The 27,873-nt window shown below is 41.9% G+C and overlaps 2 protein-coding genes across 20 annotated transcripts in view; both read left to right on the forward strand.

The window, feature by feature from the left end:
- Window positions 1-7,663, forward strand: part of GJA8 (gap junction protein alpha 8) — a 70,134-nt gene extending 62,471 nt beyond the window's left edge. For 15 of the 17 annotated variants that reach the window (XM_038561999.1, XM_038562002.1, XM_038562008.1 and 12 more), the window contains one exon: window positions 1,406-7,663. In XM_038561999.1, coding sequence (XP_038417927.1) covers window positions 1,417-2,736 — 1,320 coding nt within the window. In that variant the 5' untranslated portion in view covers window positions 1,406-1,416 and the 3' untranslated portion in view covers window positions 2,737-7,663. The remainder of the gene's footprint in view (window positions 1-1,405) is intronic. The other 2 variants (XM_038562013.1, XM_038562014.1) reach the window with 2 other exon arrangements.
- A 6,587-nt stretch (window positions 7,664-14,250) lies between these two features.
- The window catches only part of GPR89A (G protein-coupled receptor 89A), a 61,151-nt gene continuing 47,528 nt past the window's right edge, over window positions 14,251-27,873 (forward strand). For 2 of the 3 annotated variants that reach the window (XM_038561995.1, XM_038561996.1), the window contains exons 1-3: window positions 14,252-14,470; window positions 21,718-21,777; window positions 23,212-23,315. In XM_038561995.1, the coding sequence (XP_038417923.1) occupies window positions 14,429-14,470; window positions 21,718-21,777; window positions 23,212-23,315 (206 nt within the window). In that variant the 5' untranslated portion in view covers window positions 14,252-14,428. Of the gene's footprint in view, window positions 14,471-21,717; window positions 21,778-23,211; window positions 23,316-27,873 lie in introns of all 3 variants that reach the window. The other variant, XM_038561997.1, reaches the window with a different exon arrangement.

Here is a 27,873-nt window from a genome sequence, read left to right on the forward strand (position 1 = left end):
ATTTATTTATTTAAGTAATCTTTACACCCAGCATGGGTCTTGAGCCCACAACCCCAAGATCAAGAGTCCCATCCATGCTCCTTGGACTGAGCCAGCCAGGTGCCCCAAGGTGGAAGTTCTGATCATAATCCTTCATAGATTAGCACATATTTGCACTGGGTGAATGTCCCAGTTTGCACACCCCTGTCAGTTCAATCCCATGTGCATTAGTCATTGCTGTTGCTAGGGGCGTTATATGCTGTCATGTTTAACGGTATTTTTTTTCCTGACCAATTTTTAGCTCTATTAAAATATCCTCATGTTACAGATCCGAAAACCTTTTCATTCTGTGGGACACTAAAAGCGTCTCAGTGGACCTTCCTCACCCTATAACATGATTCCTCCCTGAAGCACTCTCCCCATTCTTTTGGATTTTTATATTATTATTATTATAAAAGAATATTGCTGTTAGTTTGTGAAGCTGTTAAGAATGGTTTCCAGATGTCAACCTAGAGAAGAAAAAACATAAATTAAGAGTCCAGGAGTTGCAGAATTGTGTAGTTCTGATCGAAAGCAATGTATCTCCAGGGTGTAGTGGAAAGAACAGACTTTGGGACCAGGAAGACAAAACTGCTGCTATTTAACCATCTGATCTTAGTTTGTTTAACCTTTCTGAACTTCAGCTTTCTCATGTGTTCAAATCAAATTGGTTAAACATGTTTTGAGCTTTCACTCAGCTCTGGGCTCTATGAGAGGCACTGAGTATGCAGCAGTAAATAAAATAGGCACAGTCCATCGCCTTATGAAGATTATAGCCTAGCAGTATCAGATTAAATAAAATAATGTAATGTCAGAAGGCTGTCAAATAGATGTTGAAAAAATATTTCTTTCCTCCACTTCCCTCCAAACACAGGATCATTATACATTACAACACAGTCAAAAGTAAGATGGCTACAGACAATTTTACACATCCTAGAATTTTGGTGAGGGCCCAAACACCCATGGTATAGGGTATTCTTTCCTCAGTGTGCTTCTTGAAGCTTAGTTTAGCTTGTGGTCTTGATTTAAATCCATGTAAGCATAGGTTTCTATTTACGGTCAACAGTGAACTCTTATTGGGGTGGAATTCAAGGAATTATATCTATATTGCCTCATTTATCCTTTCAGACCACCACTTGCACAGTGTCCAAGAACAGGTATTAGCGTTAAACCCACTTTGCAGATGAGGAAGCTAGTGGAAGCAGATTCTTGGGGCGTTCTTGACTCCTCATCCTAGCCTACACAGAGGAAGCACTCCACAGGAGCTGTTTCGGTGCTCAAGCACATTCTGGCAGCTCAGAAAGGAGAGGGACCCCGAGCGTTAGCGAAGAGGGGCCACTGGGGATGGCACCGTGGCCGCTCAGCTCTTGCCTTCTCCCTCCTCCAGGTGGGTGAGCAATGGGTGACTGGAGCTTCCTGGGGAACATCTTGGAGGAGGTGAATGAGCACTCCACAGTCATCGGCAGGGTCTGGCTCACGGTGCTGTTCATCTTCCGGATCCTCATCCTGGGCACGGCCGCCGAGTTCGTGTGGGGGGATGAGCAGTCCGACTTCGTGTGCAACACCCAGCAGCCCGGCTGCGAAAACGTGTGCTACGACGAGGCCTTCCCCATCTCGCACATCCGCCTCTGGGTGCTGCAGATCATCTTCGTGTCCACGCCGTCGCTGGTGTACGTGGGCCACGCGGTGCACCACGTCCGCATGGAGGAGAAGCGCAAGGAGCGCGAGGCCGAGGAGCTGTGCCAGCAGGCGGCGGGCGACGGCGGCGACAGGGTGCCGCTGGCCGCCGACCAGGGCAGCATCAAGAAGGGCGGCAACAGCAGCAAAGGCGCCAAGAAGTTCCGCCTGGAGGGCACCCTGCTGAGGACCTACATCTGCCACATCATCTTCAAGACCCTCTTCGAGGTGGGCTTCATCGTGGGCCACTACTTCCTGTACGGTTTCCGGATCCTGCCCCTCTATCGCTGCAGCAGGTGGCCCTGCCCCAACGTGGTGGACTGCTTCGTGTCACGGCCCACAGAGAAAACCATCTTCATCCTGTTCATGCTGTCGGTGGCCTCCGTGTCCCTCTTCCTCAACATCCTGGAGATGAGTCACCTGGGCCTCAAGAGGATCCGGTCTGCCTTCAAGAGGCCGGTGGAGCAGCCCCTGGGGGAGATCCCTGAGAAGTCCCTCCACTCCATCGCTGTCTCCTCCATCCAGAAAGCCAAGGGCTACCAGCTGCTGGAGGAAGAGAAAATTGTGTCCCACTATTTCCCTTTGACCGAGGTCGGGATGGTGGAGACCAGCCCACTCTCTGCCAAGCCTTTCAGTCAGTTCGAGGAGAAGATGGGCACCGGGCCCCTAGGGGACCTGTCCCGAGCTTACCAAGAGACCCTGCCTTCCTATGCTCAGGTGGGAGCCCAGGAGGGGGAGGGTGAGGAGCAGCCGGTGGAGGAGGGGGCCGAACCAGAGGTGGGGGACAAGAGGCAGGAAGCTGAGACAGTGAGCACAGAGGGGCAGGAGACCATGGCTGTGCTGGAGGGGGAGAAAGCCGAGACTCCCGAGGTGGGGAAGGAGGGCGAGAAGGAAGAGCTGCAGGCTGAGGTTTCAAAGCAAGGGCTGCCCGCAGAGAAGTCACCTTCACTGTGTCCAGACCTGACCAGGGATGACACCAGACCCCTGAGTAGGCTGAGCAAAGCCAGCAGCCGGGCGAGGTCAGACGATCTAACCGTATGAAGTGGTGCCAAAGAAAGAAAGAAAGAAAAGAGGACACCCGAGCTAACATAGGGCAAGATGAAACCTAAAGACACCACCATGATTTGAGTCTTCTGTCCCTCCCCTCACACCCGCCCCTGGTTGGACAGGCGCTGCGGGGGCACAGTACTTGCTGTGCAACTAGGAAACCACATTTCCCATATAAAAGGATGACCAAGATAAACCCATTGTGCCATCAAAGTTCCCAGTCTCGAATGACTGCCCTGCCCCTCTACCCCAACTACAATGGGGAGCTCTGCTTTCATCCCCATTTCTCCATAGAAATCCCTCCAATCAGAACTGTGGTTGCCTCATAGCTTTTTGCCAGTCATGACTCAAGCTCACTAGCTCAGCCAGATTTTTATCACCCCAGCACTTCCCTAGCAGACACCACATGATCACATATCAGAGGGGCCCAAACTCAGATGCCTATGGGATGCAGGCAGCTGCTTTAACCTGATGGGGTGGACCTGTTCTAATGCCACGGGACGTCTAGGGTTGTGAAGATTGGGGGGCTCTGCTACTCAGTACCAGGCACTGATTACTAGGCAGTGTTACCTGACTGTCTGATTTTCCCAGAGAAGCCAGAAGTCCAAACTTTTCAGTGAAATTTTTAATATTGCCAACTAATTTTTAAATATGCCGTGTGGGCCAAACAAAATGTGTACAAACCAAATTTAACCTATGGGGCACCGATCTGCAAGATCAGCCTATACTGGTGAGCCCAGCTTTCCTATGGAATTATTCATATTATTTATGGCTCCCAAATCTCATCTCACCATTTTGGAGTGTTTGGTTAAAATCATCAGTCCAGGGGATACCCAATATTCTCACTGGCCTTTCTTTTGGGTCACTGTAACCCCTGGGTTCTGATTCAGTTTTATCCCTTGAATTGGTGGGGATTCTGCCTTGGGTACCATAAAAGAAAGAGAGCAAGACATTCCCCCTCTCCCTGAACTGAAAGAGCCTTGTGAGTCTGGTCACAGTTTTCTTCCCTCTCCTCTTCCAATATCAGCGGTCAGCCTGAAATCCACACCCCCTTTCATCAGGGGATGGGAGCAAGCCAGTCTGAGCCAGCAGATAACCTGCCCACTGGCCTGTCTTGAGGAGAGTCAGCTCTCAGGCCTTACCTAGACACAAGATGTGTACAAAGAGGACTATCACAGTGATACTAGGGAGAGCCTCTTACAAAGTGGGAGCTCCAACAGTCAGAATCCCAAAGTCTAGTCCCAGACCAGGCCTCATCCTGGAAGGGTCATAGAGACTAAAGGTAACAAGGGGGATCTCGAAGTTCTCCTACCCCTTACCCTCACAACCAGCCTTCCTCAATCATAGAGCCCAGTCCAGGGAAATCCTCAAGTATAAGTACATATTCCACACAGGGAGCAATTTTTACCTGGAGCCAAACAGTTCCCAGAGCTGTGGGACAAAGTGACAAAGTGAGAACCAAGATGATTTCTATAAACCAGAACTACGCTTCATGGGCTGCAGTGCCAAGGCTAAGGAAGGAGGGATAGAAACCAAAATAACATGGCAGAGATCTGGACAGGGGACTACCAGGGAATCCAAAAGAAGTACCCAGAAAACTGCCTTCATTCTATCTTTCCCCCAGCCAATACTATCCCAAAGTACATGCAGATCCCTTGTGCTACCCTCTGGTTATCCCCTTCCTTTTTTGATAATCATTCTAGATATGCTTTTCCAGAGCAAAGCCTCCCCCAAAACTATTCCTCTCCAAGTGACAATATTCCCATTCCTTAGTGCCCCATTCCAAAACAAAGTGGTCTAAAAATTAAATTCATCCTAAGGTATGATTGTTTGATAACTACTCTGGGAAATTTTACATTTTAAAAGACAGCCTAAAATGTATTTTACCTAGGTTAATCCAAAGTGACAAACTTTCAATGAAAGAACGTATCAGGCAGGGGGTAGTTGAAGAGAAGAGATACATTTTAGCTCAAAGAATGTGACTTTCTTTCTGGCCACTGCTGGAATCTGCCCCTTGCCATCAACATTATTCCACCCAGACCTTCCGGATGATGAGACAAGTAGCACAGTCACAGGCCTCAGAGACTGTGTCACTGTACTCACCCCAAAGGCCACACTATTGCTCCTACAGTTTTACTCCCGAAGACTCATTTTTAAGAAGATATAAACTCAGAACCTGAGAATAACTTATCACCAGAATGGAGTGTCCTGTCTCAACTAGGACCTAATCCGAAAGAGAAAAGGAAAGGAGAAGTGCACCCTGCTCTAAGTGAAAGCTGCTTGGTGCTGTTTAGAAGCGGTTGCAGAGGCATGGGTGAAGGCTGCTGGTCTCCTTGTCTGGGCTGGAACAGAAGCCTGTGAGTGAGTGTATCTCCTTGGATGAAGCAGCATCCTGCCTCACTGTCTGTACCCACCCCCCACCATGGAAGTTGCCATTTTTCCTATTAGTCTTCCCAATAAAAGAGGAAGACTATTTGGGGAGAAATTGACCCAGGCATCAAGAGACCAGGATTTTTTTTTTTCTATTTCTGCCATTTAGTAGCTGTGTTACTGTCATCCCTCTCTGTATCTTGGTTTTCTGTCTACAAACTCAAGATGGTATTCATGACCAACCTACCTCCAGGGGTATCATAAGGATTAATGAGTTGGCTGCCAAGTCTAGAGGCTGCTGAGTGTTGCCACTCCTTGAAAGATTCCTCTAGCAGCAGGGAGACCAGGAAGAAAGGGAGGTGGGTGGTTTCCATCCCACCCTCTCAAGCTGCCTTGAAGTTACCTAGTGAGAGTTTCTCAATATGGAATAGACACTCTAGAGATCAGTTTTCTCAGAGAAGCAAAATCTGGACCCCATGTGTTTAGTATGAACCTGAGGCTCTGTGATCTTGAGAAATGACTAGAGGACAGATTGGTGATTACTCTCATCCTCTGGAAAATGTCCCAGGTTCCATTCACAGGCAGCTGTGGGTCCGTGAGTGCTCTTACCTATACAGCTGGATTTCTCAGTGTCTGTTTTGAGGCAAATAATTGTGACTGACTCAGGATTAAAAATCCCACCCTGGGCTCCATTAGATACAGCTTTAAATCCTACTCCTGGTCCTTTCCTTGTTAGACTAAAACCCTTATGGCACGTAGACCTGTTGATAAAAAGAAGCAGTGGACAGTTGGATATCCAAAGTATAGCTCATTCCAGAGAAAAAGAGCCAGTCACTTACTAGCAGCTATAACACCTCCATCAGGGGAGGTCTGTGACCAGGAGGGACAGAGTTACTTGCAGTTCAGTTAGAAACTTCAAACCTGGCTCTGTAATCCCCAGGCCTAGTATTTGGGGCATCAAAAAAAAAAAAAAAAAAAAAGCCTATCTGCTTTTCACCATGACTTCATCACTTGCCATACAAGTGACACATCCAACACAAAATATATAAATACTCTTAAAGGTCAGGTGACCTGGGGATAAGATTTCCCACAAACAATGAAGTTCAACTCAGAAGTTTGGCCGCCCCTTGTGATTCTCAGGACCCCAAGATGTCACTTACCTGCTCCCAATGATAATCTTCCCTAGGTTAATTGGGGGTAGCAAACGTTGCCCCTCCTTCACAAGATGGAACAAGTGGATGTATATCCAGGAAACACAATGAGCATACTAGAAGAAAAAAGGGGGTGTTTTTAAAAACTCATTAATTTGGAAATAAAAGGAAAGGGAGGAAGGCCTTATCCAAATTTGTAAGAAGTCCTTACTGTTAAACGTATACTGAAGCAATGACACTCACCACTTTCAAATACTGCACAGATTGTTGACTAAGATCTTGACAAAAAGTGAGCTAATAAGTAAAGTGAAGGAAGCAAATGAGGGGGGATATGGTCAATATTTCTGTAGTCCTGAATTCCTAAGAATTACACTATGAAAACAGAACATTTTTAATCATGCAAGAATTCATTGTTCGAGGTGGTGCTACAGATAGTCAGCCTCCTAGGGCTCCTGTGTGGAGATACACCAGCCCCTGAGACCCTCTCTGACTCATGGCAGAAGTGACCCCCTGGCTATTGAAAGAACTATTTGCAGGAACTCCTTGGTTTAGCCATGTGGAAGACCTGGGGCAAGGCTAGTGTGGGCAGTTGTTCTTCATGAGTTCCTGAGGAGGGTCATCAGGTCATGGTCAGGGTGAAAAGGCAGCATACCTCCCCCACCCCAGGAGATCCCATCCCACTCCACATATTTCCTCCTCTCTCCTTCCCCAGATCCAAATTATCCCCCCATGTATACTGTGTACAATTGACCACACAACCCAAGTTAGCAAAGTTTAGACAAAAAAGATTTGCCAGGTTAGATGGAAAACTCCTCCACACGTAAATGGAATCTGTAAAACAAAGTAAATGTGTGCCTAGAAGTGATACTGAATAGTCAGGGAGGCTTTCCATTCTTGTAATTATCATATTTTAACAAAACGTGTAACTGGGAAGGAAGGAGGAAAAGGAAACAAAACTCTAGGTTCTGCAGTTAGAGAAGATGAAAGGAAGATGTTTATGAAAGACAAGTCACTCTCCACTGCCCTAGACACTGCAGCTCCCAAAGTTGGCCACCAACGTAGCAGTGGGATATACCATAAGCTCCAGTCCCACTTTCTTCTGGAAGTTCTTGCTCCAGGGTGGATAAAGAGAATTCTGGAAGAATACGTGAAGTTTCCTGGAGGGAAAACTTGATGGCTTTATTGCCTTTTTCTGCAAAATTTTCCATCTATGATAGGATTAGTAAAGACTCAGCTAAGAAACACGTTCATAACAAACTTCCTAGGGAAGTCCATGGCAAGGGAAAGAGGCATTATTGGGATTGTGTCCTGAATTCTCCAACCCTCTGCATTGTTATGTTAGAGCTAATAGTCACATGTTAGACTGTTACAAAACAAATAAAACTAACTTGACTTTTCGCCATCTTTGTTTTTTTCTTTTGACTTGTCAACCAAGCTAGACTGTGAAGAGACTGCTCCCCTTTCTAGTTATTCTTCCTTTGGAATTAAAGGATTGGGGAAAAAGAAGACTGAGGACTGGGGAGGGGGGCAGTGGTATTCTGATAAACATTCCACAACCTGCTCTCTGAAGAGTAAAGAGGTCCTGGTGTATAGTGTTTGCACTTTCCTTGGTGTAAATGTTCCTACCATTGACCACTAATTTCAGGCTCCCAACATGATGTCGCTGAACAGACAGCTGAGGAGAGATGTATAGTAACACAACCTTATAAAATATTTCCATCTTACCATAGCTACAAATAACCCATTAGGACAGATAACAGTAAAATAATTAAGAAGTGATGAGCTTTGAGTATTTATTACCCTGTGTTTTATATTTAAGTTTATGTAGTTTGTTAATAATGACTGTACTTAACTATTGGCTCACAAAATTCCAGGAAATTTAGCAAATGATTCTTATGGGCCAGTATAAGTCAGTTCCAGCTCACCACTGGGTAGAATGGAGGAGACTCTGATTCAGAAAGAACATGAAAACTCTCCTTATCAATTAGATTTGGTCACTTCATTCTCTCTCTTTCTCTACACAAAAATCAGGAAAAATAAAAAAGTATATACTTGTTTGGCCTTATGGGAAGAGGCAGAAGAATAGGGTTTGTTCTCTTCCATGTCTCTGACAACTATAGGAAGAGTTGAAATTACTTATTACAGGTCAAAATAGATAACTCAAAATAAAATTGGCCCAAAAATTCTTCCTGGGATTTACCATGTCACTTCTCTGCTTAACATCCTTCAATAGTTCTTCATTATATACCCAATAAATTCAAAATTCCTCAACACAGCTTACAAAGCTTTTATAACTGACTTCAACCCACCTAGATAGTACATCTGTTTTAAACTGTTCTCCAATCTGTTCTCCCTTCTCTGATAATAACATCTTGATTTTATCTGGGGGGAAATACACTTCCTCAGTTAGAGACAGTCTTGGTAGAGCTCTAAGTAATGTTTATCCACTTCTTCTGGTCAAGGCTCAGGTCTTTTTTACCCAAAGGGGCCAATCATACCCTCTTCTCCCTTGAATGCAGATCTTGAGTGAAGTAACAGAGAGACTGCAATTTGACTGGAATTCATTCATCTTGACAGAATCCCCTTGAACAGACCCACAACGAGTTCCTGCTTACTTAGATTTCTGGGCCATGCCTGATTTCTCCTTTTTCCAGATCCTGGACACTAGCCTCCCTTCAGTTTGCTGAATGATCCCAGAGTCTTGTTTGTTTGTTTTATTTAGCTTAGCCAAAATTATTTCTATTGTTTGCAAGGCCTTGATTGTCATACCAGCTTTGTAGCCTCATCTCTCACATCCACCCACATGCATCTGTGCTCCCAACCTTCTGGAACCATTGGCCTATCCTTAGTATAGACAGGCCTGGCCCATGGTGATGAATGAATTCCATGATGTTTCAGGACTCTGCCCTGGCCTGCCTTTTTCTCCATGGTCAGCTCCTTCTTACTCTTCAATATTCAGCTCAGTTTTCTCCTTCTTTATGAAATTCCATGAACTTCTCACACTACAGTTAGCTGCTCCCTCCTTTGTGATCCCTCAGTATTTATGTACACTTCTACCATAGAGTTTATCAAATTGTTTTATCTCCTTTTCTCTCATCTGGCTGCAAGCAATCTTAGGATAGAGGTTTAATCCTATGTAACTGAATATTCTTTACTTAGCAGAGCTCCTGGAACATAGTAATGTTTGGTGAATGCATGAATGAGGACTGAGACATCTCCCATGCAGGAAGGAAATAATTGGCCAAGTGCTCCCCATTACCAAATGGGACGTACTGTAAGCTGGCACTACATAGGAATATATCTGAGGAAGCGATTCCCTAAAGTCCCAGGGGTTCCAGGCTTGAAAGCAAGCAGGCTTGCTTTGTCATAAATAAAGGAAGGAGGAGAAAGAGATTTTTATCTGAATTGCTGGATGTCATCACCCAGAACAAACTTGGAAGTCATATGCTGAAAACAGCAGTCAGAGTCTTTGAATGATTGTAGATCAGAGGACCTTCCCATCCCTAGCAATTTCTAATTGGACTTTTGAACTTTTAATTAAATTAAAAATAAACTTTATTGTGTTAGTCCTCTGAGCCCTCAAGATTTATCTGTTATAGGATCTAGCAAATACCTTATCTATTTAAAGAAACTGAGATTAGATGTGGTTTTAACAAAAAACCTAAAATTTACTGTTGCTTTGACTTACCAGTTGAACAGTGAATGGTGAAGAAATGAAAATCAAAGGTACAAGGTTAGAGCTCCAGGCTATGCCATGTAAATATTTAGTGAAAATGTCACCTGTGATGATTGATGTATTAGCTATTTATTGTTGAGTAACAAATCACTCCAGAAATTAATGGCTTAAAACAACAATCAGCTTTTATCATCACTCACAGTTTCTATGGGTCAGGAATTCTGGAGCAGCTTGAGGTCTCTCAATAAGGTTGCAGTCAGATATTGACAAGGGCCTGCACCTGGGGTGATAGGATCGACTCACTCACATGGGTACATGACTAGCAAGTTAGTGCTGGCAGGTCGGTTGCCCTTGGGTCTGTTTGAGGGTCTCGTGAGCTGGTGGCTGCTTTCCCCCAGAGCAATTGATCCAAGAGATCAAGGAAAAGTTTCCATGTCTTTTAAGATCTAACCTTAGAAGGCACATACCAGTAATTACTTCCATCATATTCTATTGGCCACTTTCCCTCAGACCATCCAACTCCCATGGAAAGAATGAACTATCAAGGAGCAGGATTTGAGGTAAAGACATCAAATATTACTCCTTTTTCTTTGTTTTAATGATTTCATTGTACATATGTGTTTTAATCTGCTTCAAATGCTCTTGGAAGTAGGCAGGATTTGAATAATGCTAATCCAAATTGCTATGCAGTTGCCACCATGAGGGGAGCTTTTAGCTAAGAATAGTGTGCGGTCATGACTCTTTTGGCCAGAACAGAGTTTTGAGAGGCTTTCCCCAACTCTAGCTTGTTTTCTCTAACACTCAGCTTTCCTGAAAACTGGTCAGTTTTTCTAATTCATTCAGGTTTTCCAGGTATATTTTTATATTTTTCTCACTTGCTACAGCTATCATCTCTACAGGTGGCTGGGACTATAGATTGAAGAAAGAACAAGGATCAAACAAATGTGAGTTGAACCACTTACAAATCACTCCAGAAATTAATGGAACAAATATAATGTAACCTAAAAATCCTCAATCGTGTCTTTAAGCCAGACACAATGACAAGAGATGGTCTTATAGCAGTACAACAAATATGAATATCTGTAATGTCTCTCAGATCAGAACTTCAACTTTCCTCATCTTCTTTTTTCACAATTGTATCAGACTGAAGCCATAATTTCTAGGACAACTCTGCATTATTCTTGAATTGCATACTAATTGTCTTCCCTTTAAATGTTTTTTAGATCCTCATTTATCCAGTAGTCTTTCTAAAAACCCCGTTGAGCTAATTACTGTGTCTAATTAGGTTCCACACATATCCTGGGACAGATGAGACTCTCATCTTTACATATGAGTAAGAGACAAGGAAAATAACAACAAAGAGACGGCTAACAACCTAGAGAAAACAGAGAATACCAAAAGTAAAAGAGTAGCATAATTTCAAAAGATATTTACTTAAAAAATAAAAGTAGGCTTAAAATCTGTTTTGTACACTCAAAAAATTTAAAAAAAACATGGACTCTGTAAAGCAAGAAATGAAACAGAAGATAATAAGATAGACTGAGTTGGAAAAGGATTGGGAGGGGTAGTAAGCAAAGCCACAGCAGAATTTAAGAATAAAGAGCAGAATTAGCAACACATAAACCCAAATCAGTACTGTAAACAATTGACATCAGTAATTTTCCAAGAGGAGGCCAAGAGGAGGAACAAAAGGATGAAAATTATCACAGAGGAGATAACAGACATGGAGAGAAGGCCATAGAAATCCAACACATAAATATGGATCCTCCTGAGGACAAGGGAACCATAACCATCAAAGATATAATGAGAGAAAGCTTCCTTAGAAAGTCTGATAAAAGACCCGAAATCACAAATTGGAAGGAATTCATCATGTCCCAGGAGAAAAAAATCTAGACAAATTTTGATTTGCAAGTATAAAGACATAATCCTACCAAAGTTAGAAATATAAGAAAACAACCCCTGCTATTGTTTGTGTGCTGCTGATTACCAGCTATGTTTTCACATTCTTGTCTGTTGTGAAGGTAGGGTATGATCCCACCCTGTTCATAGAGGTGAGGGTTTCTGTGAAGAAAATGGATATTTTGATGTCAAATCCTGAAAAGAGAAAGATTCTAGGGTAATAAAAGAGGACTTGGAAATAGGAAGAAGAGGGAGCTTTCTCCGTCTGAGCCTCATTCACCTAGGCCTGGAATCCAAGGAGTGACAATGTGCTCAATATGCTTCTAAAAGAAACAGAAGAATCTTGTCTACCATATAGAGAGGCAAGTCCAGGACTAAGGGAGTTAATGACTTACTGTATGCCAAGATCTAAGAATAATATCTGGCACATAGTAAGCACTTGGTAAATATTAGCTATTATCACCATCATAAATATTATTCTATGTGATAAAATAACTGCCATAGTCTTGCAACATATGACTAGCAAAGTTTTATTGTTAAATGCTATACCTTAGACTTTGCTGGGTTACAGAGATTTAAGGGAAGGGTTTGTGCACTTGGTCTCAAGGAATTGAGAGGAGGGATCTCCTTCCTTTTAGAGGCCATTGTTGGTCATGGGAGTTGGTAATAGCTCTGATACAAAAGAGAAGCTAAGGTGAGGACAAAAAAGCAAGACTGGCTCTCAGTTTCAGCCATCCCTCCCTGTGTTTTGAAAGGTGAGTCAGTTGGACATAAATCTAGTGTAAAGGTTTCTAGGCACATTCTGCAACCAAAAGCAAGGGGTAGTAGTTCTTTGGGTCACTGGGGCCTGGTCTTGACCTGGAGACAGGTGTTACAGTAGGGAAAATCCTGAATGGTGCCATTCAAAGCTTTGCACAGAGCTGGGGCCAGTGGGACTGCATACCTTTTCTCTGCTATGCCAAGGTCACTGAGACCCTGATCCCCACCATGCATCCCAGTAAGCCACCAAGGTAAACTGCCTCGATATGCTCTCCCAGAATTCTGCACTATCACACAGCCTTGAATCTCAGTTAGATGAGATTCTAATTCATTATGTGTAGGTGAATGCCTACGCAGTAGCACCTGTGTGAGCATCTACCTGCATCCCTGATAGATGTAGCCAGGGACACAAAGTTCTCTGGTTTGACTCTCCCATAGTAGGGCTACCTCCATGGCTTCCTAGCCTTCTATCTAAACATCTGACAGGTAGTTTGGGCAGCTTAGTATGGCAATTCAATTCTAAGAAAGAGAGACACCTTCCCTCGTGTGTAATACATTTGTAAGTCTCAAATTACTCAGATTGCAGTAGTCTAAACACTCTGGCCCTCAGTGCCAGTGTACTCAAGTCTATGCTTCCGGGTACGGGCTGCAGCTGCTCCCACGCTGGGTCATTGCTCTCTGCTAGTGCTACGAGAGTATAGGAACTACAGGACTAGCTAGAGCCCTAGAGCAAAAGGGTAAGCCTCACAGCAGTGCATTAAGCCTTCATGCAATGAGTATCCTCCGATGCATGAAGTAGTGATTCAGTCTATATTTGTGCAACTCCAAGGGAGGGGGAACTATTTCCTAAAATAATTCATCTTCAGACCCTTAAAGAATTATCCCTTGTTTTAAATTAAAGCTAGCTTCATTTAACATCCAGTCCTTTGTCTTACATATACCTCCAGGGGCCATATCAATTCTACCCATTCTTTCAAAGACAACTACCATGTTCCTGAGTCTCCTTACTTCAGCTCCTTCCATCGGTCCTCATCTGGTGGCTCAACTCTGAGCATGCTCCAGTACATCTCTGTGCCTCTTAAGTGTAGTACGAAGAGTGCAGTAGTCCGAGTGTGGGCTGGTGGGTACCAACTACAATGAGATTTATCACTCTCTTGTTATAGACGGTGTGCTTTTTTTGGTTATCATATCAGAATTTCACTTGGTTAGCTAAATTTGCTAAAAAATATCATCTGCCTTTCCACTCTTCCTCACCTGTAATTAAGCAGTTGTTTGTGCATCGCCAGGTAGAAGTCGTACCATTCAAAGCACAATGCCTTAATTACGATTTAGCTCACTATAATAATCATCGACTTCATCCTACTAGGCATGATCACTACCCAATGGAATTACCACTTTAGATGTTAGCTCAGGCTCCACCACCTTCGGCCCCAGAAATGAAAAGCTACCGGGCATTACGTCAGCTCGGGGATTTTCGGACCAGCGAATTCCGGCCCGCGCGTTTTAGCCAGGCCGCCCTTTGTTAAGCCCCGCCTCCAGGACGACCTTCCTTGGCCCCGCCCCGAAGCCCGGCGGGGCCGCCGATTGGCTAGCTGGGGCGCCAATCCTAGCTCCGGGGCGGGCAGTGCCGGATAGAGCCGCCGATTGGCTAGCTGGGGCGCCGCTTGATGGCGTCGGGCTGGGGCGCCGCTTGATGGCGTCAGGCTGGCCCGCCGCAGTCCCGGCGGTGGCCCGGGGGCGAAGGCCTCCCCTCTGAGAGGGCCTGCGACCCCAGCTTGCTGCGGCTACGGGGGGCGGAAACTGGAGGCACAGGCCTTCCCTACACTTCGCCATGAGTTTCCTGATCGACTCCAGCATCATGATCACCTCTCAGGTGAGCTACTGCCTCCCTCCCCAGAACCCCTCAGCCCCTCTTCCGTGAATTGTCTTCTCGGGGTTTCGGAGATGCCGGCTGACCCAGGGTCTGTCTCGCCCTTCTCGTCCGCCGCCTAGGCCTGCCTCTGCCTCATCGGTTTCCGGAGCGCGGGGAGAGTGTGGGACCTGCCCTCATAGCGGCCGGCCGCGCCCTCACCCCGCCTCTAGCTCCCCGCTGTCTCGTCCACTTTGGGGACAGTCACGGCGCCTCGGTGCTCAGAGCCGCTGCCTCGAAAAGAGCGCGGTCCCCGAAGCGCCCCCGAGCTTGTGGACCGCGCCGCTGACCCGGGAAGAGTGGTTCCGGGCGCGGAGTACGCAGCACGCCAATCGCAGCTGGCTCCCGGGGACACGTGGGCACCTTACTGGATACTTGGCAGATTCTCAGTCCAGATTGGCAGCACTTTGCTGTGGTCAGCTCAGAGATCTTCAAAGTACTGTAAGGTTTGGTTTGTGCACCAACACCGCATCCTTTCGTCCTTTTTCTGCTGCCCATGCTCCTCGGATCTTTTTCTTGACCCTCCTTTCTGACCCAGTGGGCACCTTCATTCATTCCTGCAGTCAGCCGACTTTTATCCACCATCGTATAAAAACTCTTGTGGGTACAAACGCAAATAAACACTAACTGCTTGTTCCATAGAAGCTTTGTTCAGGAAGCCTCTTGCTTTTTTAAAAATTTAAGTTCAATGAATTTACGTACAGTGTATTACTAGTTTCAGAGGTAGAATTAAGTGTTTTATCAGTTGCGTATAACAGCCAGTGCTCATTATATCACGTGCCCTCCTTAGTGCCCGTCACCCAGTACCCCATCCCTCCCATCTCCCCTCCAGTAACCCTCAGTTTGTTGCCTATGGTTAATAGTCACTTATGGTTTGTCTCCATCTCTGATTTCCTCTTATTCTTCCCTTCCTTTCCCTATGATCCTCTGTTTTCTTAAATTCCACATATGCGTGAAATCATATAAGTGTCTTTCTCTGTTTGACTTATTTTGCTTAACATTATACCCTCTAGTTCCATCCATGTCATTGCAAATAGTAAGTATTCGTTTTTTATGGCTGAGTAGTATTCCAGTGTGTGTGTGTGTGTGTGTGTGTGTGTGTGTATCACATCTTTATCCATTCATCTGTTGGTGGACATCTGGGCTCTTTCCATAGTTTGGGTATTGTGAACATTGCTGCTATAAACATTGGAGTACAGGTGCCCCTTCGAATCACTATATTTGTATCCTGTGGATAAATCCCTAGTAGTGCCATTGCTGGGTCATAGGGTAGAAGTCTCTTGCTTTTACTGGTTTTCATTGTTGAGCTACTCTGGTTTTTTGTTTTGTTTGTTTGTTTTTCTTCACAGCTTTTACTGTAGCACTAATACTTATGTAATTATGAATTTATTTTTTGATGTCCTGTTTTATCCAAGCCTTAATTCTGCCCCCCCCCCTTAAGTACAAGTACTAAACACAATTATTTGCTGGCCAACTGTTAATATTTGTAGAAGCTCAGATTATCTAATCATTGATTTTTTTCCCCACTCTCCCAGTAGTTGAGTATATTTTCTTGCTCTTTTTTTTCAAGCGGCAAATGACAGAAACAGTTCATCTTGAACTGTTCAAATGAAACTAAATCTTTGACCCAGTTTTCATATTCCTTCATCCAAATGCTTCTGTCTTTGGAACAAAGCACTGTCCGTGTCTCTTGAAAAACTTTAATTATGGCATTTTTAGAAAGTATGAAACAAGGAACACTCTAATAAGATAACTTTTAAATTTTACCCTTAATATAGTTTTCAGAATTGTTTTTATTGGCTCATAATATTCAAATGTATTAACACACAAAAATCTGGACTCATAATTCTCTTGCTTTTCTAACTTTTCTTAGTCTTTTCTAATTTTTTCAAGGCTAATTGCCCTTTCTGACAATTCAGGTTTGTTTTTAGCCCAACTACCACCTCAAGAAAAATGACAATATTTCAGTAATTTTATTTTTTCACTCAATTTTTTTTTAAAGATTTTATTTATTTATTCATGAGAGAGAGAGGCAGAGACACAGGCAGAGGGAGAAGCAGGCTCCATGCAGGAAGCCTGATGTGGGACTCGATCCTGGGACTCCAGGATCACGCCCTGGGCTGAAGGCAGGTGCTAAACCGCTGAGCCACCCAGGGATCCCCTACACTCAATTTTTAACGGGAATGTGAATGAGGAGATTGGCATTGCATTATAGCCTCTAAGATTTTTTAACATGGATATAATTGATAAGTTGATGCAAAAAAACAAGTAGCTTCCTGATTTTTTTTACATTACTTTAACTTTCATATGTGCTTTCACACACAATATTAATTTTTTTAATTTTATTTATTTATTCATGAAAGACACACAGAGAGAGAGGCAAAGACAGGCAAGGGAGAAGCAGGCTCCATGCAGGGAGCCTGATGTGGGACTTGGTCCCGGGACTCAGGATCATACCCTGGGCCAAAGACAGGTGCTAAAGCACTGAACCAACCAGGGATTTCCCAAAATTTTAATACTCTTTACAAATGAGGAATTAAGACCCAAAGAATCGTTTGTGTTGACTATTCTCTGCCCATATATTTGTGTAGCTACTTCATCATTATTTTGGTATCAGTAAAAATGTCAGTTTAGAGAGGTTTGTCCTGACCTCCTACGCCCAACACAGTAGCACCCATTCCAGCCACCTTCAATCTCATTTTCTTGTTTTATTTTTTTAGCCTCTATCACTATTATTTATGTCTGTTTGATGTAAACTGCATGCGGTCCAGATTATTCTCTTTCTTGTTCTCTGCTGTATTCCCCAGCATCTAAATCAGCTGCTGAGGGGATCTTTGGGTGGCTCAGTGGTTTAGCGCCTGCCTTCGGCCCCGGGCATGATCCAGGAGTCCCGGAATCGAGGGCCACATCAGGCTCCCTGCATGGAACCTGCTTCTCCCTCTGCCTGTGTCTCTGCCTCTCTCTCTCATGAATAAATAAATAAAATCTTAAAAAAAAAAATCAGCTGCTGATATGCAGAGGCCCAGTAAATATTAGGTAAATAGTTAGTTACGTTAGAAACCCCTCTTCCTCATTTTTCCTACTTTGTGTGAACTCAAAGATTTATTTTAAATGAAGTCTGTGGGGCGCCTGCCTGGCTTCATCATAAAGCATGTGACTCTTGATCTCAGAGTTGTGAGTTTGAGCCCCACATTGCATGTGGAGATTACTTAAATAAAACCTTGTTTTATTTTTTTTTTTTAAGATTTGTTTATTTATTCATAGAGACACAGAGAGAGAGAGAGAGAGGCAGAGACACAGGCAGAGAGAGAAGTGGGCTCCATGCAGGAAGCCTGACATGGGACTTGATCCTGGATCTCCAGAATCACGCCCTAGACTGCAGGCGGCACTAAACCGCTGCACCACTGGGGCTGCCCAAAACCTTATTTAAAAAAAAAAAAAAAAGATTTTGTTGATTTGACAGAGCAAGAGAGCACAAGCAGGGAGAGCAGGAGAGGGAGCCCAATGCAGGGTTTGATCCCAGGACCCTAGGATCATGACTTGAGCCTAAGGCAGTTCCTTAACTGAGTGAGCCACCCAGGCGCCCATTAAATAAAACTTTAAAAAATAAAATAAAATAAATAAGTAAATAAAATAAGACTGGGGGCACCTGGCTGACTTAGTCAGTAGGGCATGCATCTGCTGATCTCAGGGTCATGAGTTTGAGCTCTATGCTAGACATAGAGCCTACTTAAAGAAATAAAATTAATTAAATAAATAACTATTTCAGACTTCATTTATTTTTCTTGAGACAATCAGGTGTTTGTTCCATTCCCCTCATAATTTCTCTGAATCTTTATCACTGTGCTCAAAGCCCCTTTTCCATCCTCATCTCTTGAACTCTTAGCAGATGACCTTGCCTCCTACCATATCAGTAAAAGTGAGGACAAAAGATGGTCTCACTACGTTCTAGGTCTTAGTCTAAGCAGTTATATATGTCTGCCACCGTTCCCAGCTGCCTTCCTCCCCTGTCAGAAAATAAAGTGCCCCTTAGTCTTTAAGGTTGTCCTCTCTATCTGTACCTTTGATCTTTAGCATAACTTATGTAAAATGCTTAAAAGCAGAAGCTTTGGAATCAGCCATACAGACTTCAGATTTGATCCTATTTTGACAATTATTATCAATGAATTCACTTCTCTAAACCTCAGTTTTCTCTGAAATGAGGATAATCACACATACTTTAGATTTTATGATTTAGTGAGATTATAGTGCTAAGTATTTAGAGTTCCTGGAATATAGTAAATGGTCAATAAAGTATAGTTGCTGCTAATCAGAGTAAATTATTAACATCATCAGTTCAGTTTCCCTGTTAGTTTTCACCACAACTAATTGGCCATAAGGAAATTTTATGTAAAAGATAAACTCCCAAAAAATAAAATGGAACATTCATTTAAAAGGACATAATGAAATGTGAAAAATGAAAAGCAAAATTAAAAAGGTTTATTTGTGAAATACAAAGTATTTGAATACATCCAAATGTGTAGTGTAGGTTCGTGGTGATGCTATACCAATAAATGAATTTAATTTGTGGATTGTACCTAAGTCGTTCATTCATAGCAGTATACTTTTTTTTTTTTTTGCTTGTTGAGTTGTCTTCTCATTTGATATCACATTTTCTTTTTCTTTTTTCCATAGAATTTTTTCCTTCATTAAGAAAAGTATCATTTTCCAAATACTGGGATTTGTACATTTGTAACTGATCTTTGCAATGCACTGTGAAAACCTTCCACAATACTGTCTGTTCTTGGTGCATTGTCACATGCCCCTTGAAGATGGTGACTATCTTTCTCATCTTTGTATCCCCAGCATTTAGTACAGCACATGTAAGTTATCACTAAAAAAATTGAAGTTGAGTGTTCTTTAAGAACAAACCGTCTTTCACTGTGGACCATTTACCTATTTAGCAAACGTTAACGGAGAGCCTGCCATGTGCCAGGCATTGTGCAGGAGCTAAGAATACAGATTAGCATTCAAATATCCTTGTCCTCACAGAGTTTACAATCTAATGTCTAAGAAAGTGTGTTTAAATTGTACTTTGCAAAACTGTGTGGCAGGTGCTTTGGAAATACAGGATAGAACAGGATTATATAAAAAGAGCGACATATCTTTGAGAGGTCAGAGAAGGCCTTCCAGGGGTAGTAATTAAGTTAAGACCAATAGAGAATGGAGAGAAGTTCCTGTCAGAGGACAATGTCCATAAAGTTCTTTATGTGAAAGAGTATTGTGTCTAAAGACCCATAGGCAGTTCCATGTGGCTGAAAATATGAGTTTGATGGACAGGAGGGACACAGCAAGAGGCTAGAGGAGCCTTCTAAACCATGCTCAAGAGTTTGTGCTTCCTCCTAAAGTTCATGGGAAGGCATAAAAGAATTTTATTCTGAAAGTTCCCAACCAGTATAAGAAAAGGGGAGTTTTGGGGCACCTGGTTGGCTAAGTTGGTAGAGCATCTGACTCTTGATCTCCAGTTGGTGAGTTTGAGCCCTGCATAGGGTTTAGATATTTAAAACAAAACAAAACTGTTTAAAACCCTGGGTGGCGCAGTGGTTTAGCGCCTGCCTTTGGCCCAGGGCGCGATCCTGGAGACCTGGGATCGAATCCCACGTTGGGCTCCCAGTGCATGGAGCCTGCTTCTCCCTCTGCCTATGTCTCTGCCTCTCTCTCTCACTGTGTGCCTATTATAAATAAATAAAAATTAAAAAAATAAAGTTGTTTAAAAATAAAACAAAAAAGAAGAAAAGAAGAGCTGTGTCAGAGTGTGTGTGCCTGTACAGAGGATTCTGCTCACCAGTAAAAAACAAACCAGCTTTTAAGAACACTGAACAGTGCTATCATGTGGCTACTATCTCTGATGCCAGCTTGAATCAAAACTGACAAAGTGGGATCCTGCAATCTCTTGGTTTTACACTGAGAAGGAAACCATTTTATATGGATCAGGCAGGATTTTGGAGAAGATAGGAAAGTTCCGTGAAAGAAAATACATTTAAAAAAATCAGTTTTGGGGCACCTGGGTGGCTCAATGATTGAGCATCTGCCTTCGGCTCAGGTCGTGATCCTAAGGTCCTGGGATTGGAGCCTGCATCTCCCTCTGCCTGTGTTTCTGTACCTCTCTCTGTGTGTCTCTCTTGAGTGAATAAGTAAAATCTTTTTTTAAAAAAAATCTGCTTTTCTATCACTTTCCTTTTTTTTTTAATTTTAACTCCTTTCCCATAAAGTTTTATTTTTTTAAATATAAATAGGCATCTACTCGGTGTCCATCGAAAGATGAATGGATAAAGAAGATGTGGTTTATGTATACAATGGAATATTACTCAGCCATTAGAAATTACAAATACCCACCATTTACTTCCACGTGGATGGAACTGGAGGGTATTATGCTGAGTGAAATAAGTCAGTTGGAGAAGGACAAACATTATATGGTCTCATTCATTTAGGGAATATAAATAATAGTGAAAGGGAATAGAGAGGAAGGGAGAAGAAATGGGTAGGAAGTATCAGAAAGGGAGACAGCACATGGAAGACTCCTAACTTTGGGAAACGAACTAGGGGTGGTGAAAGGGGAGGAGGGCGGGGGGTGGGGGTGACTGGGTGGCGGGCACTGAGGGGGGCACTTGATGGGATGAGCACTGGGTGTTATTCTGTATGTTGGCAAATTGAACACCAATAAAAAATAAATTTATTATTAAAAAAAAAAAAGAAGGTGTAAATGCATGCTTTGAGTTTGTGTCTGTGTGTTGTGATATCTGACCAGGGATAATAAAACCTGTCTTTTATACCCACAATAAAAAAAAAATATATATATATATATATATATATATATATATATATATATATAGGCATCTAATGTAAAGAGCAAGTTTCACTGGCTCATTTTTTGATTTACTAGCTTCTCTAGCTAAAATGATAATCATAAGATTACAGGAAAAAGTATATACTTTCATTTTTGCCTAACTTAAACAATGTTCTTAAACATGGATAATTTCAAAACTTGAAGAGCATTTTAACATCTTCTTCCAGTGTTATGGACTTTAATAAGTAGATCTTATATAAGTGGATCTGGTCTTTAATCTCTGAAATAAGTTAACTGGTTAGCAGACCTTTTATCTTAAAATAGTCTGTATTGGGCACTTCTCAAAAGATAATATGTATTAATATTCTATCTTCTTTCTCTCCAGATACTTTTCTTTGGATTTGGGTGGCTTTTCTTTATGCGCCAACTATTTAAGGACTATGAGGTAAGAGGAGATCATTTTGATTATGAGTCTACCAAATGAATTTAGATTGTTGTAAAATGGGCAAGAATGGGGTACCTGGGTGGCTCAGTCAGTTGAGTGTCCAACTCTTGGTTTCGGCTCAGGTTATGATCTCAGGGTCAAGAGATCAAGCCCCCTGTTGGGCTCTGCACTCAGCATGGAGTCTGCTTGAGATTCTCTCTTCCTCTCCCTCTGCCCCTCTCCCTTCTTGTGTGTGCACTTTCTCTCTCTCTAAAATAAATAGATCTTTAAACATAAAAATAAAATAAAATGGACAAGAAAAATGCCTCTGTTCAAGGAAAGTCATGATCACTTCCAAGATAGGAAGTTTTAGCCAAATGAGTACTATATAATTCTTAAGTTGGAGAATATGATTAGGCTTAGTTGATGTTAAAAAAAAAAAAAAGCAAATCCTATGTAGCCCAGGAGCAAAACTGACATGCCTTAGTAATATCAGTATAGTAGACAGTTATTTTTTGGAAGAGAATTTCACTTACAGTGTCTCCTAAATGTTCTCATTTATTTAGGTATCTGACCTTCAATGTTAAGGACTAATCTTACATCCTAAGTTAATACCAAAATCTTAAGTCTAACCTGGTTCTTAAGCCTTGAGTTCATAGAGGAGTACCTGGGTAGCTCAGTCCATTAAGCATCTGCCTTCAGTTCAGGTCATGATCCCAGGGTCCTGGAATCAAGCACCACATTGGACTCCCTGCTCAGCGGGGAATCTGCTTCTCTCTCTCCCCCCTCTGGTACTCTCTCTCGCTCTCAAATAAATAAATATCTTTTTTAAAAAAGCCTTGAGTTCATACAAACACCAACCTAGACTAGACATTTCATAATTAATCCTCACTTAGTAATAATAAGCTCAATGGTTGTAGACTACTTTTAGATCATTCTAGATGTTCACCATTAAACCTCTCTAGGGAGTTTGGTTTGTTGTCTGAAAGAGTCCAGGATTCTAGAGATTCTGCTCTGCTGGATACTTTAAGCTCTCACCACCACCACCGCCCCCCCCCCCCCCCCCCCCCCCCCCGCCCTGGGGTAGGTTCCAGAACTGGTTTGAGGTCTGCAGAGTATTGAAGAAACTGTTTTAGCACAAACCTATATATATGTAATAAATCTGTCCTTTTTATGTCAGTGTGCATCAGGAATTCTGAGTGCTGCTTCTGACCCTGTCACTTCATCTTGTGCTTTAAATGTTTCATCCACAAGAGGATGATGGTAGTAGTGACCCATAATTTAAAAATACTACCTACTTCCATCTATCTTTTTAGCTCCAGGCAAGTTTATATTAGGGCCTCATTTCCAGTGACTTGAGAATTTTTTCATTAAGTTTTCTGACTTGTGACCAGATTATCAATTAAATATTTCATGCAAGGAAATGACTTGTGTTCTCTGTTTGACTTTTAATAGGTACGTCAGTATGTGGTACAGGTGATCTTCTCTGTGACTTTCGCATTCTCTTGCACCATGTTTGAGCTCATCATCTTTGAAATCTTAAAGGTATTAAATAGCAGGTGAGTGAGTACTAATTAGCTCTTCTTGTGAAGATACCTGTGTGATCAATCAGGTGGAAGCCTTAACCTGAGTTCCATTGTTGAAAAATCCATGTTTTAGTTTAATCTCAGTAACTAAAAATCATAGCAAATATGTATCCCAGTCACCAAATAACTGGTTTGACACAGATTGTGAAGTAGACAAAAAAAAAGGTCTAACCATAGCTCTGAGGAGTTGAGATTGTGGCTGTGAGAGCCTGGGTTCCAGGCTTCATTCCTAGAAGTTTTATTCTTCTCAGGCTATTCTTTGAATCCTGCTAATGGCCCTTCCTCCAAGTTAGTTATGTCTGGGCTTCTCTGAAGTCTGAACCCAGCTTTCACTAACTGAAGTTACCTTTGTTGATTTCAGGGGCATGGTCAAGTCTGTCTGAACTTAGTCTTCTTTATTTATTTATTATTCCTTTTAAAAGATTTTATTTATTTATTCATAGAGATGCAGAGAGAGGGAGAGAGGCAGAGACACAGGCAGAGGGGAAGCAGGCTCCATGTAGAGAGCCTGATGTGGGACTCAATCCAGGGTCTCCAGGATCACGCCCTGGGCTGCAGGTGGCGCCAAACCGCTGCGCCACCTGGGCTGCCCAACTTAGTCTTCTTTAAAGCATATTTTAAAAGCAACTCCTATTCCCCTCCAAATAACAAACCTATTGTTTATTAGACAACCTGTCCAAAATATTTCTTGCTTGTTAAACTACAAACTTGAATTTTTTTTGTTTTTTTGGGTTTTTTTAAGATTTTATTTATTTATTCATGATAGACATAGAGAGAGAGAGAGAAAGGCAGAGACACAGGCAGAGGGAGAAGCAGGCTCCATGCAGGGAGCCTGACACGGGACTCAATCCCGGGACTCCAGGATCGCACCCTGGGCTGAAGGCAGGTGCTAAATCGCTGAGCCACCCAGGGATCCCCCCAAACTTGAGTTCTTAAAGACCATTGTTTGTGTGTGCATTATATCAGCTATTTTATGATGACTTTGTAGTTTTTATCACTGCATGGAAAAATCTTTTAATAAAGTGGCATTTGACTCTATAGTCAGGAATCAGTGCTGAGCTAAGTTGTATAACTTACTTCAGACTTGAGACTTACGGAGAGACTGTATTCTCAGATTCATTTGAGAATCAGAGTTGATAATTAATGTCTCTTGATGGATAAATCAAGAATTCATAGCATGTTAAAACAAAGTATGTCCTGACTCTTATATTAAACTAGTTCTTTAATAATCAAAACCTTTTTTAGATAAGCAAGATACAGGTCATATGACTAATGAGAATAGACCAACATTCTTTAACTTGCTAATTACAAATAATAAATCAGGGATCCCTGGATGGCTCAGCGGTTTAGTGCCTGCCTTTGGCCCAGGGCGTAGTCCTGGAGTCCCGGGATCGAGTCCCAGGATCCCAGGATTGAGTCCCACATCGGGCTCCCTGTGTGGAGCCTGCTTCTCTCTCTGCCTCTCTCTCTCTCTCTCTCTCTCTCTCTCTGTCTCCCATGAATAAATAAATAAATAATATTTAAAAAACAAAAAAACAAATAATAAATCACAGTTGGGAACTTTGCTCTCTAACCAGAGGTCATCAAGTAGTTCAGTAAAGCGCTAGATAATAAACATTTGAGGCTTTGTGGGTTATACAGTTTCCATAACAGCTACTCAGCTATGCTGTTGTAGAGTGAAAGCAGCCATGGGTGATGTATAAACAAATAGGTGCGGCTCTGTTCCAGTAAAATCTCACTTATAAAAGCAAATGTTAGGTGGTTCAGTGGTTTAGCGACGGCCCAGGGTGTGATCCTGGAGTCCCGGAATTGAGTCCCACATCAGGCTCCCTGCATGGAGCCTGCTTCTCCCTCTGCCTGTGTCTCTGCCTCTCATGAATAAATAAATAAAATCTACCTCTCTCTCTCTCTCTCTCTCTCTCATGAATAAATAAAATCTTTTTTTAAAAAAAGGCAGATGTCAAAAAAGTAAAATAAAAGCAGATGTCTGGCAGGTAATAGTTTGCTGACCACTTATCTAAGTGTCCAAAGAAAAGACTATGGCTCAAATATTCTACACCCAAAATTGTGTTTGGTAGGAGATGTCTCCAACTTTTAACTCATTTATAATTAATTCATATAGTAAGACACATCACTCAGTTACTTTGATATATATTTCTTAAATAATTTATCTTAAAGAATATAGGAAGTTGCATTGGTGAAATCTGGTTGTTATTTGGGTGCTTTTGGGGGGCTTCTGTTTGTATAGACTAAGACATATTCAGTTACACCTATTTCCTTCATACTAACATTTGGCCCTGCTGTGTAACAGAGTAAAAAGTTGTCAGTAGATCTAGACTAAATGGTATTGGCTTTCCGTAGCATAGCTTTTAATGAATAGCTCTTTGTTTTATGATGCCTGCCCGTCCATTTTGAGGGGAACAATTTTGAGGGAAAACAATGAAACTCGTTTTCATGTTTCTCTTGAAAGAATGTTGTTGAAGAAAGACCTTGTTAATTGCCTTCACATTCTCTTTAGTAAATCTTTGGAGAAATTTCATTATGGTCTTGGTAATAATTCAGTAATAATAAATCACTAATAATTATGTTTCCTTGAAGCAATTGGTTTTCCTATAGCACTGTCACTTACATTTAACTGATCAGATTTTCTGTTTCACATCAACCATTGGGAAACTTCAAGCTAAATTTATGATCCACTCATATCAAGTTTTTAGAACTCTGTGGTGTGCATTTTCATAATAGTCATCAGGCCTGGCCTGCTTTTATACCTATCTTTTCCCACTTTCTTACAGTTAATTTCATCACCCTGTATTTTATATATCCTCATAAGCCACTTAACTACCTAACTCTTTGAAGACCCACGTGTAAGTTTAAAATCTGCAAATACAAAAGACAGCATCAATAAAGTGAACAGATTCCCCAAGAACGAGAAAAAATTTTTGTAAATTACTTATCTGATAAGAGACGTCTGTCTAGTATATATAAAGAACTCTTAATAGTTCAATAATAAAAAGACAACACATTGAAAAATGGATAAAAGATCTGACTTGGCATTCCTCCAAACAAGATACAGATGGCCAGCGGGTCCCTGGGTGGCTCAGTGGTTTAGCACGCCTGCCTTTGGCCCAGGGTGTGATCCTGGAGTTCCGGGATCGAGTCCCACATCGGGCTCCCTGCATGGAGCCTGCTTCTCCCTCTGCCTGTGTCTCTGCCTCTCTCTCTCTCTTTCTCTTATGAATAAATAAATAAATAAATAAATAAATCTATCTTAAAAAAAAAAAAAACAGATGGCCAATAAACACATGGAAAGATGCTCAGCATCATTAGCCATTGGCAGGGAAGTGGCAATCAAAACCACAATGAGCTACCACTTGATACCCACCAGGATGACTATAATCAAAAAGACAGTCACAAATGTAGGCGAGGCTGTGGAGATTTGGAACCCTCCTATACTGCGGGGGAGAATGTCAAATGGTGCAGCCACTCTGGGAAATAGTGGCAGGCCTCAAAAAATTAAGTAGTTATCACATGACCCAGCAGTTCCACTCCTGGGTATATCCCTAGACAGAAATGAAACATGTCCACACAAAAGTTTGTACCCAAATATTCATAGCATCACTGTTTATAATAGCTTAAAAGTGAAACAATCCAAATGTCCAGCAACTAATGAATGGATAAACAAGATGTGGCATATCCATACAATTGAATGAATATTATCTTGCCATAAATAGGAATGAAGTATCAATAGATGCCATAGCATGGGTGAACCTTGGAAATATGCTAAGTGAAAGAAAGCAGACATAAGACAACGTGTAATGTCCAGAATAGACAAATCCATAGTGACAGAAAATAGATTAGTGTAGGAAGTTGGGAGAAAAGGAGAGCTAATGGGAACAGATACACTATGGAGTGATGAAATACTCTAAAACGTATTTTGGTGATGGTTGCACAACTTTGTGAATATATTAAAACCATTGAATTATTTATACCTTAAATAGGTGAATTATATCTCAATAAAATTGTTTAAAAAAATCCACAGATGGGCGTTGGGCAAAATGGGTGAAGGGGAGTGGGAGATACAGACTTCTAGTTACAGAGTGTGTTAAGTCAAGGGAATAAAAGGTATAGCACTAAAAAAAAAGCCCTAAAATTTTTTTTAATCAATTCATAAAATACAGTTTATAAGCAGTAATAAAAATAATGATGTAAAAGAAATATTTAAGTCTTTATAGTACATATTACTATTAACACTTATTTTCTTTTAATTATGAGACTCCCAGTGGTAAGTGAAACGATAGTCATTCTACTACTGATAGTATATGTTGTTATGTTCTTATACACTGCCTATGAATATAACTAGAGCATTAACATTCTCATTTGGATAGGTAAAATTCTTAGGAAGTTAGGATGTTCATCTATACGTTTCAGAACTCTAAAATATATTCTTTAACCTCTATAAACAATCAGACAGGAGCTTGCTTACCTAATTGAATGGGATATATTCGGTATTGAGTTCAAAGAGCAAGAGATC

The sequence above is a fragment of the Canis lupus genome, chromosome 17 (genome assembly GCF_011100685.1).
Source record: "Canis lupus familiaris isolate Mischka breed German Shepherd chromosome 17, alternate assembly UU_Cfam_GSD_1.0, whole genome shotgun sequence".
Lineage (NCBI taxonomy): Eukaryota > Metazoa > Chordata > Mammalia > Carnivora > Canidae > Canis > Canis lupus.